Source organism: Bos javanicus, chromosome 25, assembly GCF_032452875.1.
Source record: "Bos javanicus breed banteng chromosome 25, ARS-OSU_banteng_1.0, whole genome shotgun sequence".
Classification (NCBI taxonomy): domain Eukaryota; kingdom Metazoa; phylum Chordata; class Mammalia; order Artiodactyla; family Bovidae; genus Bos; species Bos javanicus.
The window spans coordinates 14,602,551-14,625,666 of record NC_083892.1 but is presented as its reverse complement, the minus strand read 5'-3'; the positions used below and the strand labels follow the sequence as shown (position 1 = coordinate 14,625,666).

General features: G+C 50.0%; 1 protein-coding gene across 1 annotated transcript in view; it reads right to left on the bottom strand.

The window, feature by feature from the left end:
- Positions 1 to 8,103: 8,103 nt before the first annotated feature.
- LOC133238286 (BOS complex subunit NOMO1) overlaps positions 8,104 to 23,116 on the bottom strand; it is a 56,302-nt gene continuing 41,289 nt past the window's right edge. Inside the window, exons 23-31 of the mRNA XM_061401219.1 lie at positions 22,178 to 22,291; positions 21,165 to 21,292; positions 20,101 to 20,242; positions 15,728 to 15,811; positions 14,450 to 14,560; positions 13,427 to 13,528; positions 11,679 to 11,798; positions 9,167 to 9,259; positions 8,104 to 8,673 (exon numbers count right to left, since the gene is read on the bottom strand). Coding sequence (XP_061257203.1) covers positions 8,542 to 8,673; positions 9,167 to 9,259; positions 11,679 to 11,798; positions 13,427 to 13,528; positions 14,450 to 14,560; positions 15,728 to 15,811; positions 20,101 to 20,242; positions 21,165 to 21,292; positions 22,178 to 22,291 — 1,026 coding nt within the window. The 3' untranslated portion in view covers positions 8,104 to 8,541. The remainder of the gene's footprint in view (positions 8,674 to 9,166; positions 9,260 to 11,678; positions 11,799 to 13,426; positions 13,529 to 14,449; positions 14,561 to 15,727; positions 15,812 to 20,100; positions 20,243 to 21,164; positions 21,293 to 22,177; positions 22,292 to 23,116) is intronic.

Genomic DNA, 23,116 nt, shown 5'->3' with positions numbered 1-23,116 from the left:
TTTGTCTTGATTTGTTTAGTGCTCCTGAAACAGCCTGGGACCTGGGACCCTTTGCTGCAGTGTTTGCTGGACAACCCTCTCCAGCAACAAAACACAGAGAAACGATGATGGACTAAAAATAACTGCGTGCATGCACGGTTGGAGCAAATTATGGCCGACAAGATACCAAGCGACCAAAAACCCAACTGCCACTTTTGAAGAGCCAGGAGAAAAATCAGAGGATGGGGAGCAAAAACAGGGTCCTGTGCATGCCCCCTGCGCTCAACACCAAAGTGAAAGTGAAAGTCGCTCAGTCGTGTCCGATTCTTTGCGACCCCATGGATTATATATAGCCTGCCAGGCTTCTCTGTCTATGGACTTCTCCAGGCCAGAATACTGGAGTGGGTAGCCCTTCCCTTCTCCGGGGGATCTTCCCAACCCAGGGTTTGAACCCAGGTCTCCTGCATTGCAGGCGAATTCTTTACCATCTGAGGCACCAGGGAAGCCAGACCAACACCAAAGAGATAGGCAAACCACCTAAGCCACCCTTCCTGCCCAATCCCCGGACACACCTCTACCCTCAAGCCACATAAGGAACCAGCCTGTCCCACCTTGCAGAGCAAGCAAAGGACACTATTACTTGTGTTTGCTCCCTGCTGCTGTAGCAGGTACCCCAATAAAGCCTTGCCTGAATGTCTTGTCTGGCCTCTTATCAATTTCTATTGATTGAGGAGGCGAAGAACCCTGGTCAGTAGCACTTCCTTACTTTCTGACACTATAGGATGCTCCCAGCTCATCTTATATACCCCACCCCAGTCCTAGAATCAGACACTTCTCCACGAGCCCTGGTGCTTTTTATTGAAGAGGGGCATTGTTAGAGAACGGGGATCTAGGCACTGGGGGTTTGTTGCTGCTAAGCTGTCATTCCTTCCAGCCCCACTCAGCTGGCAGAGCAAGGAAGCATATGTATGTTACTAGCCTGTGTGTGTGCACATATGTATAAATATTTCCAAATGCAACCATCTGTGTCTATATGAAACTTGAGTTCATACTGACGTCTCCAACTCTAATCCATCACCACATGGATCATTCTAGTCTTCTTTGCTTACTTGTATCGTTCCACTCCAACCGTGAGAAACTGGCTCCCACATTCACTGTCCATTTACTGGTTTAATTTCAGTATGCATGTATAATGGTTGGGCTTCCAGGTGGCGCTAGTGGTAAAGAACCTGCCTGCCAATGCAGGAGATGTAAAAGACTCAGGTTTGTTCCCTGGGTTGGGAAGCTCCCCTGGAGGAGGGGCATGGTGTGAATTAGTCAACCATTTTGACCTATAAAAGTGGCAGTTTCATACGGTTCATCCCAAACAGAAGACAAGTGTGAATTGGTGACATGGTCTCAATATGAGTCATGTGGATGGATCACAACCAACATTATTACTAATGACCATTCATTCATTTGGGATTCCCTGGTGGCTCAGATGTCTGGTAAAGAGTTTGCCTGCAATGCAGGAGACCTGGGATCTACCCCTGGGTCGGGAAGATCTCCTGGAGAAGGAAATGGCAACCTACTCCAGTATTCTTGCCTGGAGAATCCCACGGACGGAGGAGCCTGGCATTTAAGCTTGGCTGCACGTTCCCACCACTAAACCCCCAGTCATGGAGCAGGGTCTGGCATAGCCTAGACGCTCAGATAATGCTTGTCGAATGAACCAGTGTCTCCCCGCGCAAATCAAACTTTACAAAGTGCCCACTAGACTAGAGGTCAGCACGCCTTTTCCATAAAGGGGCAGATAGTAAATATTTCAGGGTTTGTGGGTCATACAGTCTTTGCCCCAACTACTTACCTCCACTGTTGTCAGATTAAAATAGCCACAGACAATCTGCACGAAAGGGCATAGCTGTGTTCCCATAACACTTTATTTACAAACACAGTAGCTAACTAGTTGGCCTGGTGGGGTTGTAGTTTTGGGGAGGGGGTTGTTTTGTTTTTTAGCAACTTGAAACTTTTTTTAAATTGAAGTATAATTGATTTACCCTGTTAGCAAAGTGATTCAGATATATATATATGTGTGTGTGTATATATATATATATATATTTAATTTTCAGGTTCTTTTCCATTATGGGTTATTACAAGACATGGAACATAGTTCCTTGTGCTATACAATAAGTCTTAAAGAGTGTATTAATCCAAAATTCCTAATTTATCCCTCCCCTACTTTAGTAACCATAAGTGGGTTTTCTATGTCTGCAAGCAACTACTATAGAGAACATTATGGAGGCTCCTTAAAAATATATATAAAAAATAGAGCTACCATATGATCCAGCAATCCCACTTACGGGCAAATATCTGGAAAAGATGAAAACTGTAATTCAAAAAAATACATATAGTCCTATGTTCATAGTAGCACTATTGATAATAGCCAAGAAATGGTAACAAACTAAATGTCCTTCAACAAATGAGTGGATCAAAAAGATGTGCTACATATATACAATGGAATACTATTCAGCCATTAATGAATGAATATGTCTGGCTGAATCCTTTTGCTGTCCACCTGAAACCATGACAGCATTGTTAATCTGCTATACTCCGATACAAAATTAAAAGTTTTTCTTTTTTAAAGAATGAAATGATGCCATTTGCAGCAACATGGATGAACCTAGAGAATATCATACTAAGTGAAATCAAACGAAGATAAATATCATATGGTATCACTCATATATGGAATTCTAAAAAGTTATACACATAAACTTATTTGCAGAACAGAAGTAGATTCTGGGGGCCAGGGTTTGCAGACCCCCACCCTCAACCACCGTCACGCTTAGACCTCGCCTTCACACGTGATCCATTCTTTGCCACCATTAACTAAGTATCAGTCATCACTTCGGTGAAGTGTTCCCAAAACTAGCAAGGGAAGAAGCATCTGGGGTAGGCAGCAAAATGTTCTTTCTCCGTATACCCATCCACCCCAGCCCTGAAGAGGAAGCGAGAGAGGCCCATCTGGAGTTTGATCACTCAGCAGCGGTCAGCCACCTCTTCCTCTCAGCTCCAAGAGTAGAAACAGGATAAAAATGCAGCAGCTGTCAGCTTCCCTCTTCTTGCCAGCCGTCTCCCCTGCAGACTAGACAGGGAGGGGCAGCCATCAGTCCCCAGAGGCACAGATTCTGCACAGACGTGGGGACCACTTGTTCCAATGCATTCATCTATTTTACAGAATCTTCAAATTCCAAAAAGCAAATGCAAGATGGGCTGCTGTTTCATCCACACGGTGGAACAGTGAAACAGTCACTCATCTGAAAGGGTATGGAAGTGCGCAGCATCGTAGACAAACCCAGGTGTGGGGGCACAGCAGGACTTAGTGACAATGGTCAAGATCCCCCTGCAATCCCACCACTGTATCATGAAGCATGAACACCCTGCCCCCGCCCCGATAAGGGGGAGGAAGGGGGTCTCTGCATACCTTCCCTCTGAGGCCTGGCACACAGTAGGCCCACAGGAAGATGAGCTTCTTCCCTCCCCTGGGCATGTTGTAACAAAGCCATGGTTATTTGCTAATGAAAAGATAAAGCCAGAAATGATGAGTGACTGTGACCTGGCCATCAAGCCGTGAAGGGAGGAGAGCTGACTTCTATTGGTTTTACCCACCCAGGATCCCTTGTTTCTCTGGGAAATGCACATCCCCACTGCGGGAGCTTTGCATGGCATAGATGGAGCTGTGGCTTGGGGCCTGGCCAGGCCCCTGCAATCCTGCTGTTTGCCCATCAGATCCTGCAGTTTGCCCATCAGTCCACCTTCCCCAGATGGACACAGGGTCTGTGGGTTGGGAATTCTCTTTCTGTTGGGCCTGCAAATTGGGGTGATTTAGGCCTAAAGCTGCAGGGTGACCACCTTCTGCAGAAGCAGGACAGGCAGAAGTCAAAAGCCAGTTTCCCAAACTTCACTCACAGTGGAAGTCTCCCCACAGCTGCCCTGCGCCAGGCAGAGCACAACTGAGCAAGAAGCCGTGGACCTGGTTTCAAAGTCGGTCGGTTTCCAGCAAAGGGCTCTTTCAGAGCTAAGCACTGAGAGCTGGCGTAGAGCCTTGATGGAGGGAAGAGCATGGTCAACTCACAAAGGGAAACAGAACTGGGAGGCTAAGACATACCCTGGATGCAGCCACCAACGGAGCCAGACACTCCTGGGGTTCTCCACTGCACTGGCAGTGAAATGCCCCATTTTGCTTAAGCTAGTTGGAGTTGGGCTCCTATTACTTGAAATGAAAATAGCCTTGACTAATACAGGTAGAAATACATTGATTTACTGGAGGTCTCTCAGTCACTGTCCATTGATGATAGACCTTTATTGAGTACTGTTCCAGCTACCTAGTGTTGCATAACAAATTACCCCATAACTTAGAGGCCTAATACAATCATACATCATGCTCACAGATTTCTGAGTCAGGAATTTGAGAAGAGCTCAGCCAGGCAGGGTTTCTGAAAGGGTCTCTGAAGCAGCAGCAGTCTGATGTTGGCTGGGGCTACAGTCATCCAAAGGCTTGACCAGGGCTGAAGGATCCAGGTCCAGGGCCCCTGAAGTGCCTGGTTGACAAGTTGGATTGGCTGCTATCCAGGGAACTCAGCTCTCCAAGGGGCTGCTTATGTATCCCCACACAAGGCAGCTGGTTTTCTCCAGAAACAAAATGGCGAGTGCAAAGCCCTTTATTATTTTTTTATTATTATTAAAGGGACTGTATTATTAAAGTGTGGGACTGTAGCCCACCAGGCTCCTCTGTCCATGGAATTCTCCAGGCAAGAATACTGGAGTGGGTTGCCATCTCCTGCTCCAGGGTATCTTTCCAACCCAGGGATTGAACCTGAGTCTCTTGCATCTCCTGCTTTGGCAGATGCTTTACCTCTGAGCCACCTGGGAAGCCCTTACTGAAGTATAGTTGATTTACAATGTTGTGCCAACCTCTGCTGTAAAGTAACTCAGTTATACACATACACTGTACTATACACACTCTTTCACTACGGCTTATCACAGGATATTGAGTATAGTTCCCTGTGCTATACGTTAGGACCTCGTTGTTTATCCATTCTAAATGTAATAGTCTGCATCTACCAACCCCAGACTCCCAGTCCGTTCCTCTCCCTCCCACTCTTCCCCTTGGCAACCGTCCGTCTCTTCTGTCTGTGATTCTGTTTCTGTCTCATAATCTGTGTCATATTTTAGATTCCACATATAAGTGATATCATATAGTATTTTTCTCTCTGTCTGACTTACTTCACTTAGCATGATAATCTCTAGTTGCACCCAAGTTGCTGCAAATGGCATTATTTTGCTTTTCTTTATGGCTGAGTTGTATATATACACACACCACATCTTCTTTATCCATTCATCTGTTTATGCGATGCCCTTTATAACCCCATCTGAGAAGGCACACGTCAGCACTCACATCTGAGTGCAGCCCTGACTCAGTGTGCAAGGGGAGCCCATATGAAAAGGCTGTGGGGATGGTTGGGGGCAGTCAATCTGAGGCGGGCTCCCTTCCTCAGGCCCCCACTGTGTGCAGGGCCTGGAACCGCAGATGGCTGAGACACAGTCCTCATTCCCAGTGAGCACTCGGTCTAGACAGAATGGAATGGAACCACACAAACTTTGTGCCCAGAATCCTTCCCAACTCCCCTCATCAGGTGGCTCCAGCTTTTGAGGAAAGGGGGAATGCTGCCCATTGGATTTGGATTTGGATCTGGGGAATTGGGTTTAAGCATTTAGCCATGTAACTCTGGTTCTAGAAACAATGCTGAAGGAACAGTTAAAGGCCTGACCCTCCGTTGCACACATGGCTACATGTCACTGTGCTTTGACTAAATTTATCACAGCTCATGCCCCCATCTCTGGCATATGATATTCTCTTTCTCAACACCTGAATTATCCCCAACCTGGCACATAGATGCCCTGTCTCATTTTGTAGAGCAGGAGACAGCAGAGCACATGGTTAAGAACTCCTGCACCCGGGTTCAAACCCCAGCTCTGCCACTTAGTGGCTGCGACGCTCGTAAGTCTCAGTTTCCTCCTGTAAGGTGGAGTTGAAGACATACTCATGTCGTAAGGTCCTGAAGACCCAGCATTTCATGCATGAAAGGACTCAGTGCGGTGCCTGGCACATGGTCACCACTCCTTTCCGCCACTGCTCGTCACTCAGGGAGGTGATCGTTCACTTTCCCCTTATCTCATGACTCGTCTCTCAAGAGTTGAACACAGACCGTTGAGAGTTGAGCACGAGGACCACCTCCTCTCCCTACCTCTCTTGGAGCCCCTGCCCCCTACACACTCCCCATGCCCACCTCCAGCACCCCTCCACCCATGTCCAACCGTCCTTGCTGGTTGGATGATAACATTCCAAACAAAGGAAACCCAGGGAAGACTCAGGTGAAGCCAGCACCTTAGAATGGCACCTCCCTGTCTGTCAGTCTCTGGGGGTATCCTCGCTGAGGCTGGGCTACTTTAATAAGCAAAAAGGCGCAAGCAAGGGAGTTCTTCAGGGACCCGTCATTTAAGACATCTTTAATTTCTCAGGGGGGAAAAAAAATCTGTCTCATATAACTTTTGCTGCATTTAAAATTCTCTATCCATTCATTCTCACACCTCACAGAGGGGACAGGGGAGTTGTCTTGAGATTGCCAGAAAATGAAGACAATCTCAGGCAACAGGCCGAACTTCCATACGGGCTGAGAAAGGCAGCAGCCTTTTTCCAGGAACAGAGCCCTTTCAGAAGATCCACCGGCAAGAGAGGTGACCTGCAGCAGCGACGGGGGAAGACTGCCCCTTAGTGGCGGCGTCCAGAACTGGATGGAACATATTGACATTTAGTTGTATCTTCCACGAGCTCTTAACCTTTACACTGCGTCAATAAAAAGCCCCATTAACATTTAAAAGGCATGTTTCTGGGTGTCCACTTGGAGGAAGAGTTAGAAAACACTCCAAAAAATGGATTATGCATCTCGTCTCTCCCAGATCTCCAAGAGCATACTTCCTTCCACAGTGAAAAGTAATACCTGTGAAATGGCCAAGAGCCCAACAGCCGCTGGGCTGGAAGTGCAGCAGCTCTTCGGGAGGCCCCCTGGAGCCCGGGAATCCTCAAGCTGACCGTCCTCACTGGCTGTGGCACCCAACAAGACCTCCTTCCTTACTCCTCTTTCCCTTTCAGGTCCTTCCAGACCCAGCCTGAACATCGTGCCGGGGAAGCTTCCCTAAGCTCTCAGGTGGGACCTGACCTCTGCTCTGTGCCCCCTTGGCCACCTGAGCCTCCTCCACCAGGAAGCCTTTGGCTCTCCACCTTGCCCTGTCCCCTGACCAGCTTGTCTTCCACCCGACGATGGATGGGTCGTGCGCTCTGAGAGCGGGTGCCACGTGTCCACATCCTCGCCTCTCCACGCATGCATTCATTCATTCGTTCCTTCTAAAGTGCCCACTCCACACGGAGCGCCAGGGACACAACAAGGAACAAAGCAGGGCAGGGGGGAGGCGGGGGGCGGGTTCGTCCTCATCCAGCTCCTGAAGTTTATACTGTTGTCTGCTCTGCTCGTCTCATAGCCCCAGTGCCTGTCACACGTGGGGCTCAATAAGCATTGGATGGCTGGATGTCCCTGCTTCCAGTGTAACTTAATTACTTCCCATAAGAATGAAATTAATGCCGTTCAAATGCTGAGAATTCCTGTGGATCCCTTATGCAAACTGGCAGCCTTCAAGCTTCACACAGCCTACGTATATATTTTGTTTCGCCAGAAGTTACAAACTGAATTTGTCGCTAACATTTAAAACTTGGAAGAGTTCACATAAAACTCAGTTTTTCCGGCTTCTCTAGAGACGTAAACACGTGATCCCACAGCACAGTGGGGGGGCCTCTCGGACTCCTTCAGACAAGGCGGGGCTCTTCACACCGTCACCCCCCACCCTCAACCAAGGTAGGGCCCTTCACGCCGTCACCCCTCACCACCTCTCCCGTTTTCCTATCATTGAGGCCAAAAGCCAGCTGCCACGTGTCATCTCGGCTTCACTCAGGACCCACGTGTCCCTCCAGGCGGTGCAATCGTGACCCCAGCATTAGGCCAGGGCCCTCCAAGGACTGCACCCGAGATGAGCTACAACACAAACAACTGGGCCATTTTATTGACTTTTTACCGCATAACACACCCTCTTAGGAGTATACACAGGCTGTGCGGTTTCCAGCAGGGACCTCAAATGCACAGGGACATTAAGGGGAGGGTCAGTCCAACAGGAGCTTGATTTGGGAGTCAAGACACCCATTTACTGGAATTCTTTTTGCAAATGAAGCTGGAAGACTCAGGATAACATTCGCACACCACCAGCACAGCTTAAACACTTCTTTGACAAAAATAAAAATAATAAATTATCTTTGACTCAGAAAATCAATTGTGCTCTGCAGAGTGACAGGAGGGTCCCTTCACGGTGTCACACTGGGGCCGGGGAGGGGAGGCTGACGGGTGGCTGCGCCCGCGGAGCTGATGACAAGAGTCACACGCATCCTCCACACCAGGGGCCTGTCCCGAGGGAGATCCCTCACGTCCGCCTTGTCTTCTGTTTCTTGGCTTGTCTCTTTGCGTCTTCCGGGCCGCTGTTGTCAGAGGCTGTCTGGCCAAGGGCTCGGACTCCCTGCAGGCGGCTTGTCAGCTGCAGCAGCAAGGGGATGAGCTGGGAAGAAAAAGGGTATGAGAGAGGGGGGCTCCAGGAGAAGACGTCTGTCCAGCGGGACACCAAAGTCCCCGCCCCCAGCCTGCCCTGGCCCATCCCTGCCACTCTGTGCTCTCAGCCCAGCCGAGCGCAGGTCTTTGTACCAGAGAGGGTCACCAGAGGCCCGGAAGTACTTCAGGGTTAAGGGGTAGGAGGGATACAAGAGGCTTCTAGCCTTGAAAGGAGGCCTTGGCACTGGTCTTGGGAATATCCCCTGGAGAAGGAAATAGTAGCCCACTCCAGTATTCTTGTCTGGGAAACCCCATGGACAGAGGAGCCTGGTGGGCTACAGTCCATAGGGTTGCAAGAGTCGGACTGGACCCAGCTATTAAACCATTATCATGAAGCTCGGTCACCTCTGTAACAATGGACATTCCTCCCCGGCCACATCCCAGCTATGAGGGATCCGCCCCCCACCCGCACGCCTGCTGCCCTGAGGGCTTGGGCCCCCTACCTTGTCGTGGTTGTAGCCGGCCAGCAGGACGAGCAGCGTCAGGGGCAGGGCGATGTATGATCCCTGGGCGATGTCCTGCTCAGGCAGTTTCCTCTGCGAACACCCAGAGCACCATCACCCCAGGCCAGCTCTCCGCCAGCACCCCATCCACAGCCCAGACCTGCCCGGCCTCCTCAAGACCCCAAGCACCCACATGACCCAGACACTCAGTACCCAAAAGAAGTAACTGAAGCGACACAACTAAATCCCAAGTGAATCCTCTGCCGCACAAACTCCCCTCGCCTGCTCTCTGAAGCTCGGGAATAACCAGGTTCCAAGAACAAGGTGCTCCCCACCCCCAGACCCTTCACTATCTACACTGAGGAGACACAGAGCTGCGGGCGGCAGGGGACCCCTGTGGTTGAAAAGTACGAGGAGCTCATTTTGCTGAGCCCCGGCCGCACCCAGGGACTCTCTCCTCTAAGGAGGCATCAAGAACGCACTGTCCCAGACTCGGGGGCACAGTGAGCACCAAGCAAGTGCCAGAGGTCACACCCAGTGAGGCGATTAAGCAGTGCTGGGGACCCCGGGCCGCTCACCCCTCCTTCCAGGGGAGCCCAGACTGTCAGCAGGGCCAGTGAGAACAGAACACAGTTCCCAGCCTCCCTCGCAGCCAGGTGGGGCCCCGGGGTCAACTCTGGCCACAGAACAGGAAGAGAAGTGACAAGTGCCACACCCAGGCTGTACCCTGGGTGTGCCCTTCCTCCCTGCTGACCGGACAGCCTCCAGCCACCTGTGCCATCCCGGGAAGGGCGATGTGCTGGAGGACAGCAGAGCCACGGACAGGAGGAGCCTGACACCCAGGAGCTTCCGCGCAACCCCCGGAAGGTCAACATAAGATAGAACCTTCCCTCCTGCTGAAGCCCTGAAGTGCTGGGTCTCTGTAATAGCAAATGAACCTATATCCCAACTAGCTCACTCCACCTCAACAATGGAAACAAATAAAGAACTTTCGGATGATGATAAAACAGGTTAACAAGCCATAGCGCTGTTCTCAAGGTACAGCCTCTTTCAGGAGATTTGCACAGTCTACACTGTTCTCATCATACTATGAAGATACGACGTGCCAGTTTCTCTCGCATGTTCCTACGACGGGGCAGGGGACATTCCCAGAGGCTGCACCGTGACGATGTCCTCACTCTGACAGGTAATGGGACGTGTGGCCTGTGGATGCTTGTGTTTTCCGCATGTCTCAGTTTGCATTTCTAATATGATAAATATACATATAACCCACACAAACCAAAGGTCTTTGAGATTCGCAACTAATTTTAACAGTGTAAAGAGGTCCCAAGATCAAAGCATCTGCGGACACGCAGGAAGGAGAAGGACCAGAGGGCCTCTGACCCGAGACGACAGCCGGAGAGAGACGCTCCCTTAATAAACAGAAGAATAGCGCAGAATCCCTAACTGTCTGCCCCCACTTGTTTTGACTTGTCTTAAATCCCAAACCAGTTTCCATCAAAGTAAATCCTTAAGAGCAAGATGGAGTCAGTGGGCAGAGGCAGAGCAACTATGAGGCGAAGCTTTGAGGACCGCAGGCCAGGCTCCAGGCCGGGTCTTCCCGTGTGACCTTGGGCAGTCACGTTAAGACTCGGTTGACTCAACTATAAAATGGCGATAATACAAACAGCACCTACTGTGGGGAATGATGAGGTGTGTGGAGTGGTTAGCAGTGTGTGAAACACTGAGTGATGCGTGAGGAACGTGGTTGTCGGTACTGACATTCAGCACGGGATGCAGGGAAGCGCCCTGACGACCCTCATAGGCGTATGGTGCTGAGCCGCCTGGCCAGCGGCTGGGACGAGAGAACCTGGCTCTGCCGAGCACCCCCAGGTAAGTCGCTCAGTCTTTGTGAGCTGCCAGAAGGATGGAAGAGAGGCACCTCCCCACGAAGGACTGGGATGAGGACCCACCAGGCCTTCCCTCCCCTGGCAGGTGGCTCTGCTCCCACGGTCTCAGAAGTGGGACCACACTCCTGGCAGCAGGGACGAGGCCTGCTCGCTTGGGCCCACCAGGCAGCACCTCCATCCTGCCTGGGCTGCCCACGCACTCCCCGGAGCTGGGAGGTGCCCGGCGGACGTCCAGGCTGCAGCCCTACTGCCCTCCACGGAGGCACTGCTCCTCCCTGGGGTTGCGTGCGCCTCCACACGGAGACAAACAGTTCCCGGCCTGCTCGTCTCTGTCACTTCCTCAGTCTCTGCTGAGGTGAACGAGACAAGTGCTTCCTCCTGGGGTCGAGGAGGAACCTTCTACTCAGGGTAAGATCGTGGAGGCCAAGTCACCAAGCACGAGCCAGAAACCAGCAGAAGGGCCACGTCCAAGTCCAGGCTCCCCATGCACGAGCCTCCCGCCTTCTCTCTACCTCAGGGACGAGGACTCCCGCCAACTTCCCACACGGACGGAGGTCTGAAGAGTGCTCAGTGGCACCTTGGAACCACTGCATACTCCACGCCGGAAGCCCCCTTCTCCTTACCGTGGGATTGAAGACCAAGGTGATGTGTTTGTGGTAGCCCGCTGCCGTGAAGGACACCTGTGGCAGGACGAAGTCGTACTGGGACCTGGGCAGCGTGGAGTCCAGGAGGACCACGTAATTCTGTGCACAAGGAGGGAGGGGCAGTCTTTACAAAGGGCAGTTGGGGCAAAGCAAACGAACACTAAGTCCTAATGTGTGACTGTGACGCAAAGGACTTGCTGTTTCCTTTAGGAACCCCCAAGTTTACACCTCCACGCCTAGGTCACTAACTCGCACATGGCAGCCTCAGCAGGCCAGTCCAGCAGGGTCAGCCACGCAACCCTGCCATCTCCAAACAGGCACTCGGAGCCCGCGGCTCGTCTTTCTAAGTGTATCCAACCATGGCAGCTACGTGGTCCTTAGAGAACCTGACTTTACAAAACACACACAGTTCTGATGAATCAATTCTGATGAGGGAGACACGCGGTTAAACTGAGGAAGACTGTTTTTCATCCAAAACAAGGTTGACTTCCAAGGGACAATTCTTGGCTCATTAGCTGGTGAGTTCTAAGAATGCGGCGTCCTCTGCAGAGGTCCTGGTCACCGTCACGGGCCTGCGTGCTGAGCCCCAGCCCGGGGCCCAGAGCTGTGAGCACATTAGGCGTATGCTTTCAACCACTGACAAGATCGGGACTATTGTCCTATTTCACAGATGGGGGTTGAGATGCCCGAAGAAGGGAAGCGTGATGTGCCCAGGGTCACTCAGCTGGTAAGGCACTGAGCAGGCTGCGAGCCCTGAGGAGCCTGTGACCACACTAGGCTTGTGCTCTCAACCACTGACGAGATCAGGATTATCGCCCCATTTCACAGATGGAGGGAGAGAGGCCGGAAGAAGGAAAACGTGACGTGCCCAGGGTCACTCAGCTGCTAAGACGCCAAGCAGGCTGCAAGCTCCGGGGAGCCTGTGACCACACTGCTGTGCTGCCGGAAGAGGTTCGATTACTAAGGGCACCTGGAGCAGTGCAGGGGAGGCCCCAGACTCTGTCACAACCTGCTTTGTTATTTCACGGCCACTTCACACGGGGAAAGGCCAGAGGATCACCCCTGTGGCAGGTGGCAGGAAGCCAGGGGAGGAACCACAAAGGCTCACCACTCACGCTCTCAGGCTAAGTCCCCAACAGGAACCAAGTTCTCTCCACAGTTTGCTGCCACCGGGGCAGCCACAATAGCTGGCTCTGTGCAATTAGAGCTGACGGCAAACATCCCGTCATCAGTAAGTGATGATGACCTTGGTTAAATAGATTACGGTATTTTCTCTATCGTGGTCTCCTGTGCAGTCATTAAATACCATGCATGAGAAAGTACGGGTGAGAAAGTCTTCAGTGAAAAGCACAGATTACAAGAAAATGTACAGAACAGTCCCAGCTTTGTATCACTAAACGAATACACGTTTTTATATTTATACACACATGCACACGTGTCAAAAAGGGTCAAAAGGAAACTATGGACATGTTAACAGCTGCTTCTGGATGACAGTATTATGTCTGATCTCCATCCCCTTCCCCGATCTCCTGCCGTGATGAATGTGTATTATTTTTATAACAGAAAAAGAGCTAATTCCGGAAAAAAAAATCCCTAGAGAGCCCCACCTCCTCTGATTCAACTGTGTCAGCAAGGTGGCATGAGGGGACAAAATGGGAAAACTGAGTTCCTTCAGTGGAAAAGGGGAGTCGTTCCAGCAAAGACAGCGCGGAGAGGAGCGGGCTCACCTGGCCGTCCCTGAGCAGGGGCGGGAAGTGGAAGAAGAGGGACTGGCCCAGGGACACCGTCTGGATCGGGTTGTCGAGGTTGTCGCTTTTGTAAAGCTTCACCTGGAGGGCAGCGACAAAGCAGGGCGTGCTTTCAAAACTTCAACACGATAAACACCACCTTTTCGACACCTTAGTATGGCTTATCTCTGAGGGGAGAGGAACTCTGGAAACACGGATCTTTGAAAGGGCAACCGTCCTCCCGCAATGGGCCGTTCCTAATGCTTTTGAAACACCAGTGATGTGACAGTTGTCAAAATGTTAAAATTTTTAAATTTAAGATTCTGACAACTTACGTTAATGCTCAAAATAGTAAACACCTGTTAGTGTAGTGGGAACATTAAAGAGAACAGCTTCTAATATATCTGTAACATGCCAGGCGTGGGGCAGGCACTTCACATACATCGTCACCAACCCTGACTCCCAAACAGGCATCACTGTTGTCCCTGTGGAGACCCAGAGAGCCTGGTCACCTGGTGTCAACACCGCCAGCCTTGTTCACTCAGCGTGCCCCCCACCACGTACTGTCACCTCAACCCCACAGCTGTTCCTTAAACTCCAAACACATTCCCATTTTGCACTGGGTTCCTGGCTGCTTCCAGGAGCAGTTTAGTGTTCTGTTGGTGGCCTTTCTTTCTCTCCAGCCCAGGTTCGCTGCCTTTTCCCACCATCGTCTGACTCTGAGTCCACTGCCTGCCATACGCACCTTGCGTAGAATTTAGAAAGTGACCAGGTGCTTTGCCCTAAAGCCATCTCTCTGCTTTAGACCCCAGATCACACTGCTCATTCATGAGGCTTCTACTGTGATGCTTCTAAAGACACACAAGGCTGGCAAAACTGTCATCTGAAACCAGACCACGTTTTTCTCTAGCGATCGGCAGTCATTCCACCAGATACATGCTGGGCCTGAAGATTCTTAATCTCAACCTCAACCCTCAGCTAAACAAGGGCTAGAGCACGTTAGCTATCAGCAGCTGGCCTTACCCACAATGTAGGAAGATACTCAGAGGAAGTGATCACATTTCCACTTAAGTCGAATTGATTTATCTGCCGGAAAACTATGATGTTCACATCATCAATGTCATTATTCCCGACCTGGAAAGAGAGAAAGCAAGCTGGGCCAAGGAAGCTGGAAGAGGCGGGCCTCTGCTCCAGCAGGGGACATCCCCGGAGCTCTATGTCCTAGCGACTTCCCTTCGCATTAAGGGAGCAAAGCTTGCTGTCCGAGCAGCCTGAGTCTAAGGTCCCAAATTGAGAGGAGATGGGTGACACTTGGCCATGGACGTGCTGTTTGACAAAGACAGTACTTTTTTCCTTAAGTTTGACTTATCAACATTTTCAAAAAGCAATTTCATAGTAAAAGAGCCAGACTTCCCAGCGGCTCTTGAAAAAGAGAAGGGTGTTCTTGCCTGGCAGGAATTGGCAAGAGTCAAACCCCAGCTCCCCCGCACCCCCGGGGTGGGCACGTGCCTCCGTCAGTCACCTTTTCATCTGTGGGGCCACAGTCCACATGACTGCCCGGGACCCCGATCTGAATCCCCATGGCAGGAAAATATAACATAAGATGCAGCCATCACAACCACTTAAACGCCAAATGCCATAAAGACGTCAAGAAAACTCATTGTCTAGGCCAAAAATCCTGAATGGCCAACCAGTCTCTGGACCCATCGTAATCTTTATCCATAATGGCACCTAATAAAGCCACCAAAGGCTTCTTGTCTGGTCCCAAATCCTCTGGTCTAGCAAATGAGACTTATTCCATGGGAAAAAACTTCACTGCAAATGATGCCAGGGACACCTCCTGTGACCTGGAGGGCTGCCTCTTTAGGGATCAGTTAGCTGAGTCATGATCTTAAAGATCAAGAGACTCTATTTGGTGGGAAGAACAAGGTCACCAGAAGATAAGAAATGTCAGTGGCCCTGTCACTGATGAAGCCCATGTTCCCTTTATTCCCTCCCTTGATCTAAAATGCTACTTAGGCCTTAAGATCCTCAACTTGTAGAATAATGATCAGAGCTAGCAGGGGAAGTGGGGAAACAACAGCTCAGATTTCTGCTCCGGATGCAAGACAGTGCTGCTGTTCATTAAAAGCCCACAGAAGACGCTGCTTGTAAAGATGACACTATTCTGAGAGGACCCTTAATTAGGATGTAAAGTCCCCCCCACAACAGATGAAAGGCAGCCAGCCAGAGGAACGCTGAAGGATTTTTGATCAGAGATGCAATCATGCAGTGATTCTGCTGAAGAATTCCATGTCTTACCACGATGACCCGGTGGTGGGGGAGGGCTCGTTCAATGTGGTCGTTGCCTTCCGCCTTGAGCTGAACGTGGTACACACAGCCCGGCTGCAAACAAATGCAGGAGTCTTATCTGGAAAAGGGCTTATCACCTGAGACCTGGTTGGAGCCTGCTCTGCCTGCAGGCCCCCATCCGGTGGACAAGTCTCTGTCCCACCTTGGTTCCCGGGCCTATCACCTTTCTTAAGAGTTCCTTGAAAATGTACCCTGATGTAGAAACCTTTTTCTGAAGTTTTACAATTCCTTCAAACTGTATTCAGCTTTTTCTACCCAAGGAAAATTAAATGTGGTTTCTGATTTCAAAATTGCAAACAAGATAAGCTTATTCTTGTTTAATAAATATGATGAAATTATTCCCTTTTGCTGTCCATCCCTCCCCTGCACCTGTATGTATGTACTGAGTGGTGTCTGGAATGCCACTCCCAAGGGGTATTATTTCTGTGAAGTAGGATTTGAGATTTTTCCTTTTTTACAACAGATTTCCTCTTTTACAACAGATTTCCTCTTTATACATTTTATTCTATTCCTCAAATGTATAGGGACATATGATGTTTACCCAAACAAAACTCACTATTCTAAAAAACTTTTTGTTGTTGACACTGCACACATGAAGGATGTACATTATTTACTCAGATCATTTTTTAGCAGACCGCAGTAAAGCACTTTGTTCTAAGCCAGTACATTACGACAGCTTCCCTGGTGGCTCAGGGGTAAAGAATCCGCCTGCCAATGCAGAAGACATGGGTTCCATCCCTGGGTCAGGAAGATCCCCTGGAAAAGGCAATGGTAACCTACTCTAGTATTCTTGCCTGGGAAATCCCATGGACAGAGGAGCCCGGCCGGCTACAGTCCATGGGGTCACAAAGAGCCGGACATAATTCAACAACTAGACAACAAGCAACAACGACAAACCGCCTTGAAGAAATACAGTTGTTTCATGCGTTGCTATGTGGGCTAGCGGCGACTCTGAGAGAGAAAGACATATGAGTTCCAAGGAAATTTCTCAAAACGCTGCATATCAGATAAAATTCAGCTTTACGAAGGCTTTAATAGTCTAAATGAACCCACCATTTGTCAACTTCTGAACTTTTTTTTTCCTTACACATTTATTAAAAGAAAAGATCTGCATCTTTCCCCAGAGGGTGACAGATCACTTATACTAGCAGGGTTTAAAGAACTTTTAAAATAACCAACTTCTGATCACCAACTGCACACCAAATCTGATGACACATGAGCATCTAGAGCCAGGGGCCGAGTTCAAAGGTGACTGTGTGTGTCCAAGAGGGGACAACCCTGAGACTAACTGCTGATTTGTACACCAGCGAGGATAACACGGCCCGGTTTCCTAAATCACGTGCACTGTGACCTTCTCTGTGTGTGAGCAGAGCAGCACCTTAAACAACATTCCCTCTATATTAACCACGAGTCCTGGAGGCCAGTGTAAGGCTGATCTACTTTTTCCCCTTTCAAAATTTTGTCCTTTTCATTATGTTGCTTTCAACCATCTTATAATGAGCACATGGAACCTTTACAAAGACAATAAAACTATTATTTTTTTAAAAACCGAGAAAAGTCAAATTTATGATCACCAATAGACGAATTAATTCACTTTATAGCTCAGTGAGGACTGGCAGCACTGGGTTTGTTCAAAACAGCTCTTAGCAACAGCTATTTGCACCTCAGGAAAAGGTAGCAAGGTGTGAAAAAAAGGAGACGGCACTGCTGGAGATGGGGATCGCGGGCCCTGCCCCCTCGCTCCCATGCCCAGCAGCGCAGGAGCCCACCCTAACCACCCGGCTCCTCGCTCCTGGCTGCTGACTCAGTGGTTCACCTTCAGCCTCTGGCAGCAAGATTCAGGCAGCTTCTCACCCAAAATGCCTCACCAAATACCCTGCCCAGAAAGATCAACTGCAGAAATGCATTCTCCTCGGGGTCAAAATCCTGAGGAAATCTTCAACCAGGGCTCTCCAGCCTGGTGTCCCCTAGGAGCCTGGCAAACGCAAGTCCAAACCTTTGACGAGAACCATCTGAGGCTATTCATTCCTTCAGCATCTGGGGCCTGGCACGTGGAAGGCTTTGGCTGCCACAAGGGGGCGACTCCACATAGCATTTTAAGTGCTAATGAATTAACATCTATTACAAGGAGGAGGGTGTGAGGGAGCATTAACTGAAACGTGAATCTATCACGGTGGAGAAGGAAACTATATTTGGTTTAGCTAAATAAAATGTGTTAAGTTGGTGAGTTTAGAAACACATGTCTGGCATATATACACTACCATGTGTATGATGGATCACTAATGGGAGGCTGCTGTATAGCACGGGGACCGCAGTTCAGGGCTCTGAGATGACCTACAGCGGGGGGATGGGGGTCGGGGTGGGAGTGAGGCTCAAGAGGGAGAAGGGGATATATGTATGCATAGAGCTGATTCCCGCTGCTGTACAGCAGAAACTAACGCAACATTGTAATGCACCTATACTCCAATTTAAAAAAAGAAAAATATGTATGGGCCCGTAAGACTCCAGGGGGAATCAACACGGTGATGCAGAATCTGAATTCTTGCAACCGTAAAAGGGAGATGAGCCAGGAACACTGGGTCCACCCAAGAAGAAGGCAGACTGAAGGCCACAGACACCCCCCAGGCCTACCTTCTGCTGTGGCTTGGACCGAGGAAAGCTGCACACAATCACCCAAGCTGGCAGTTCTGGTGAGGAACTGCCTCACCAGAGGGAAAGGAGTGGTCTGACCTTGCTTCTAACCACTTGCCGAGTCGGTGCACCAGGCACCGCTCTGTGTGTATTAACTCACTTCGTACTGACAGCCAACCTGTAGGGCAGCCGTGATCCTCATCCTCACTTTACAGATGATGAAACGGACACAGAAGGCATGGGACGCCTGCCTGAACTCACGCAGCTAAGAAATGACAGAGGCAGGGTTCAAACCCAGGCAGAAAGGCAACTAAGGGCGCAGTGTCAAAGCCTGCATCTGCATGAACAAATGCGACAGAGACCCGGATCTAAGGACCCATCGCCTTTCCTGGGGTCCTGGCTGCAGCCGGCCTGGGGGCAGGGGACACCCATGTGGCCCACCTGTTCTCTCTGGAACCACTGCCACAAGGAAGGGAAGCAGGCCTGGGGGACAGCAGGGAGCGCCCTGGGGCCCTGGGAACATGTCCCGAGGGCAGCATGACAGCACGCTCCCCGTCTAAGGCTATTCCTCCAGCATCCGAGGCCTTTTCCATGGAACAGGTCAGCAGCCACAAGGGGGCGACTCCACACAACTGAAAGTGCTGAGTTAACACCAGCGTTCCCTGGAGCGGGCAGGGCCTCCCCGAGGACAGAGGAGGCGGAGAAGGGAGCATCACAGAAAGGCTGGCCAGACCCCAAAGAAAGCCCACCCAGCTGGCCCACGAGAACAGACATTCTCCCGTCCTCAGCACAGCCCCAGGAGACACCCCCAGGCCTGCATTCCTCCTTTGCCTAGAACGCTCCTCACTCACCAAGTGACCTCCTGCCCTGACTTCCCAATATTGGTGAGTGAGGACACCTGGACACGGGACATGGTCTTCTTAACTCTGGGAAAGGACAGCACGGCCCCAGTAAAGTGTTAGTTGGTCAACTGCGTCCAACTCTTTGTGACCCCATGGTTGTCCGGCTCCTGTCTGTCCATGGAATTTTCCAAGCACGAATACCAGAGTGGGTAGCCAGCCATTCCCTTCTCCAGGAGATCTTCCTGACCCAGGGATCAAACCCTAGTCTCCAGCATTGTGGACAGATTCTTTACTATCTGAGCTACCAGGGAAGCCCCTATTTTTTTAAAATTAGTGGTTAATATCTAAAAATCAGGAGTTGTCACGTGGAAATGTGAATTTCTGACTTCTCTTTTACAAACTCTAACCATCGGCAACCCTGAGTTATCTTCCCACATGGCTACAGAGAGCTGGGGCTGCGTGGCTGTTGCCCCTTCTCCTGGGCCAGGACCTGTCCACGGTCCACAGTCCACACTGCTCCCGACAGGCGCCCAGTCCACGCCAGCCTTTTACACTTGTCTTCGAGCCCCACAGGTATCCGATGTGAGAGGCTGGCCTAAGCCAGACCACCTGTTCTGCACCAAACCCATCGTTTTCTACCTGTATTTTGCCATAAAACCACAACCCAGTACGTCAGCTACATAAGTGTTGGGCATGTCAGTTAAGACAGGGATTGGGGAGTTTCAGAGCCCCACGCCCCCTCTCAACCCTCTTGCCCTCATTCCTAGCGTCTTGGGGGCACCACTGAACCCAGGCACCGCTGAAGCCAGTATGAAAAAATCCACTAACGAAACACATCCAAAGGCTCACCAGCAATCCACGTAACCTGAACTTCCCTTCCTCGTCCGTCACGGTGTCTTCTCCATAAATACTGCAGTCGCTCTGGCCCACTGCTTCCACGGCAACACCCTGTTCTGGCTCTCCGTTTAAGGAAGAAACTGTACCATAGCAACTAGAGAGACGAGAGAAGAAATGGAACACGACATTCTCGGGGCTTTCTGATGCACACAAAAGATTCCAGGGACAGTGTCCGGCATTCACCAACAATTATGCTGCAAAATAACTCGGTGGAGGACAGTACCCCAAATGACCCAGACAACGCACTTCCAGCTGTGTCACCTGCAAGCTGAGCCTTCCTGCCAGAGGGCTCAGGCCACTCCTATCATCAATTTTTCTTCTCATACATTTTAAGGGGTGCTCCAGAAAATCGTAATTTAGAAAGGCTAAACTTTCTTTCACTCCGCTTTATTGCATTTTTTGTTAAACTTTATTTTAAATAATAAAGCATCCAATAAAATGAAAATAAATCACTTCCCCTTTCATTCTATTTTTATATTCAATTGAAAATGGTCCGTTTTTCTAAACCTGTTCCTTCTGATTAATCAACCTTGAAGTGCTTCTACACATGTATATAAATACATACGCGTGTGCCTATAATTATAAATACTTATGTGAATAAACCATCTCTGGATGCACTCAGCAATGCTGGAACACGTAGGTGGCTGGGAGGCCAGGACAGAAGGGAAACTCCACACTGAATATCTTCTTTTCAACATTTCCAAATTTTGTTCAAGTGAATGCATTTCCTCCTTTCCAAAATCTAACTAATGTTTCAAACACTTTAAAAAAATAAAAATTTTTAGGAACTCAGTAGGTTCTCACAGGCCAATTTCAAAAGAGGAGCTTTGTGACTAAATCATTCATGGGGGATATTAGGAGAAAAGGGTTGCAGTCAGGAACCTGTGGACTCATGTCTCATGGCTCTTGTCTTCCAAACAGAACCAACCTGAAGACTGGGATGGGTTCCGAGAGAAAAGAGTGTGTGAGTGATCCCACGGCCCGGCCCGGGGGAGACAGGAGAGGGGGCAGCCCACCTGTAGGCCGTGCGGTAGCCCGTGATGGTAATCTTCAGGTTCTGCCCCTCCTGCACCTCGATCATCTGTGAGGACGGCTCAAACCGGAATTCCTTCATCATGGGCTTGAAGTAGTACTGGCCAGGGCTCTGCCAAGACACAAACACGAGCTGAGCCTCTGCTACAAGTCGAGGGGTGGCATTAGAGGGAGCGGCTCAAGTCATGAAGGAAAGAGGCCAGAATGAGGCCCCAAGAGCCCTAAGGCTACCCAGACACACAGAGATGGTAACTAACTCTACAGTCAATCATTATAGTGACAGCAATTACCATTCTAATACCAGCTGTCATTACTGCGCACCTTTAGTACCTCTGCAGGGTAGAAATCATATTTGAACTTTATGAATGAAGCAACTGAAGCTCAGAGAGGTCAAGTAACTAGCCTGAGACGACATGGCAAGTTAAGTAGCAGAGGGAAGATTTGAAGGTGGGCGTGCTTCACGTCCCAATCTGGGATCTTTCGGCTACACCTCACTGCCTGTTTGCGACATCCCTGGAATGGTGACTTTATTCCCAGGGTTGACAAGATGACCAACTGACGTGTCTACCATTGAGGGCTTCAGACTACATCCTCAGTGGAAAATGGGTGCTGTCCACCCACAGCAGGGAGCGTGCTTTGCAGAAGAAACACAAGCTCACCCCCTGAACGAGACTTGGCATTATAAACAATGAGATCTGGTGGTAAAACAAAGGGACACTTAAGACAGGAGCTGCTGGGGCCAGGGTAATTAATTACATTGTCTCAGTGACAAGTGGGTGACCAGAAAACAAGACGTCTGTGCGGAAGGGAACATGCATCAGCAGCATTAAGTTCTAGTGAGAGCCATCCTTAATTACGGCTGGTCCCCAAAGAAATGTGAGGCACTCCACAATGGTTTTCTGTTCTCACATTGTCAAGCAATACACAAGTCATGGCTGCCGTGTCCTTGCGCGCTCATGGGGGAGCCAGGCAGGCGATGCAGTAGTGGGCACCTTACCAGGTTTGAGAAGGTCAGGATACCGTTGTCCTGAGTCAGGAGGTTGGAACGGAACACACCACCGCTGAGGGATAAGAGGACCCCAGGGAGGGGCTGGTCGTCTTCGGCTTTTATCTGGGGATGAGAAAGGAACCCCAGAGCAAGATTAACTCATACAAACCATGAAGGTGTCAAGAGGTAATTATCAGCAGCTAGTTTTTCTTTTATTGTCATTCACTGGGGCCCACGGGGAAGGTCAGAAGGTCTCCTCTCCTCCCCTAGGGTAACCAGTATAAACAATTTGCTTTGCAGCCTTCCAGAACTCTCTGTGCCCACACAAATCTTATCAACACTATGGCTACTGTTGATGGACTTCATAAGCGACTGGGTGGGAGTGGGGTGGAGGAAGGCCCCCAAACCCTCTGGCCAAGTCGAGTTCTCTGGCCTCAGCTGTTTTCCCCACTGCCCTCGTCCACCAGTCCCCACCAGTCGGCCTCACTGTTTCAGAAGAGCTGCATCTCACTCTAAAGCAGAGGTTGGCAAACCATGGCACACGGGCCAGTCTCTGAGTTTTGTGATGGAAAGGAAGGGATGAAGTGAAAGTCCCCAAGCGTGTGTATCTTTGCACAATTAAGTTCTTCTTTTTCCAAAGAGTCAATTCCTAGGAGTAGAAATGACTTCGTGGATGTGTGCACTTGAAATCCAGAAAGAAACCCCCGATCTGAACTCCAGGGTGGTTGTAACCATTTCCAGCTCCTAAATTACCTATGTGTGGGAAAACACACACTTGCCAAAAAAATGGATATTGTCTTCATTATTACAACTATAACCCCAAACCCAGTGTTTTGATGGTAACTTCTTTACGTTTGCCTGGTCACTATCAAAGTCAAGTGTTCCCCGTGTGATTATGAGTGACCTGGATGACTTCTGTGAATGGCCTTTCATGTCCTTGATTCACCT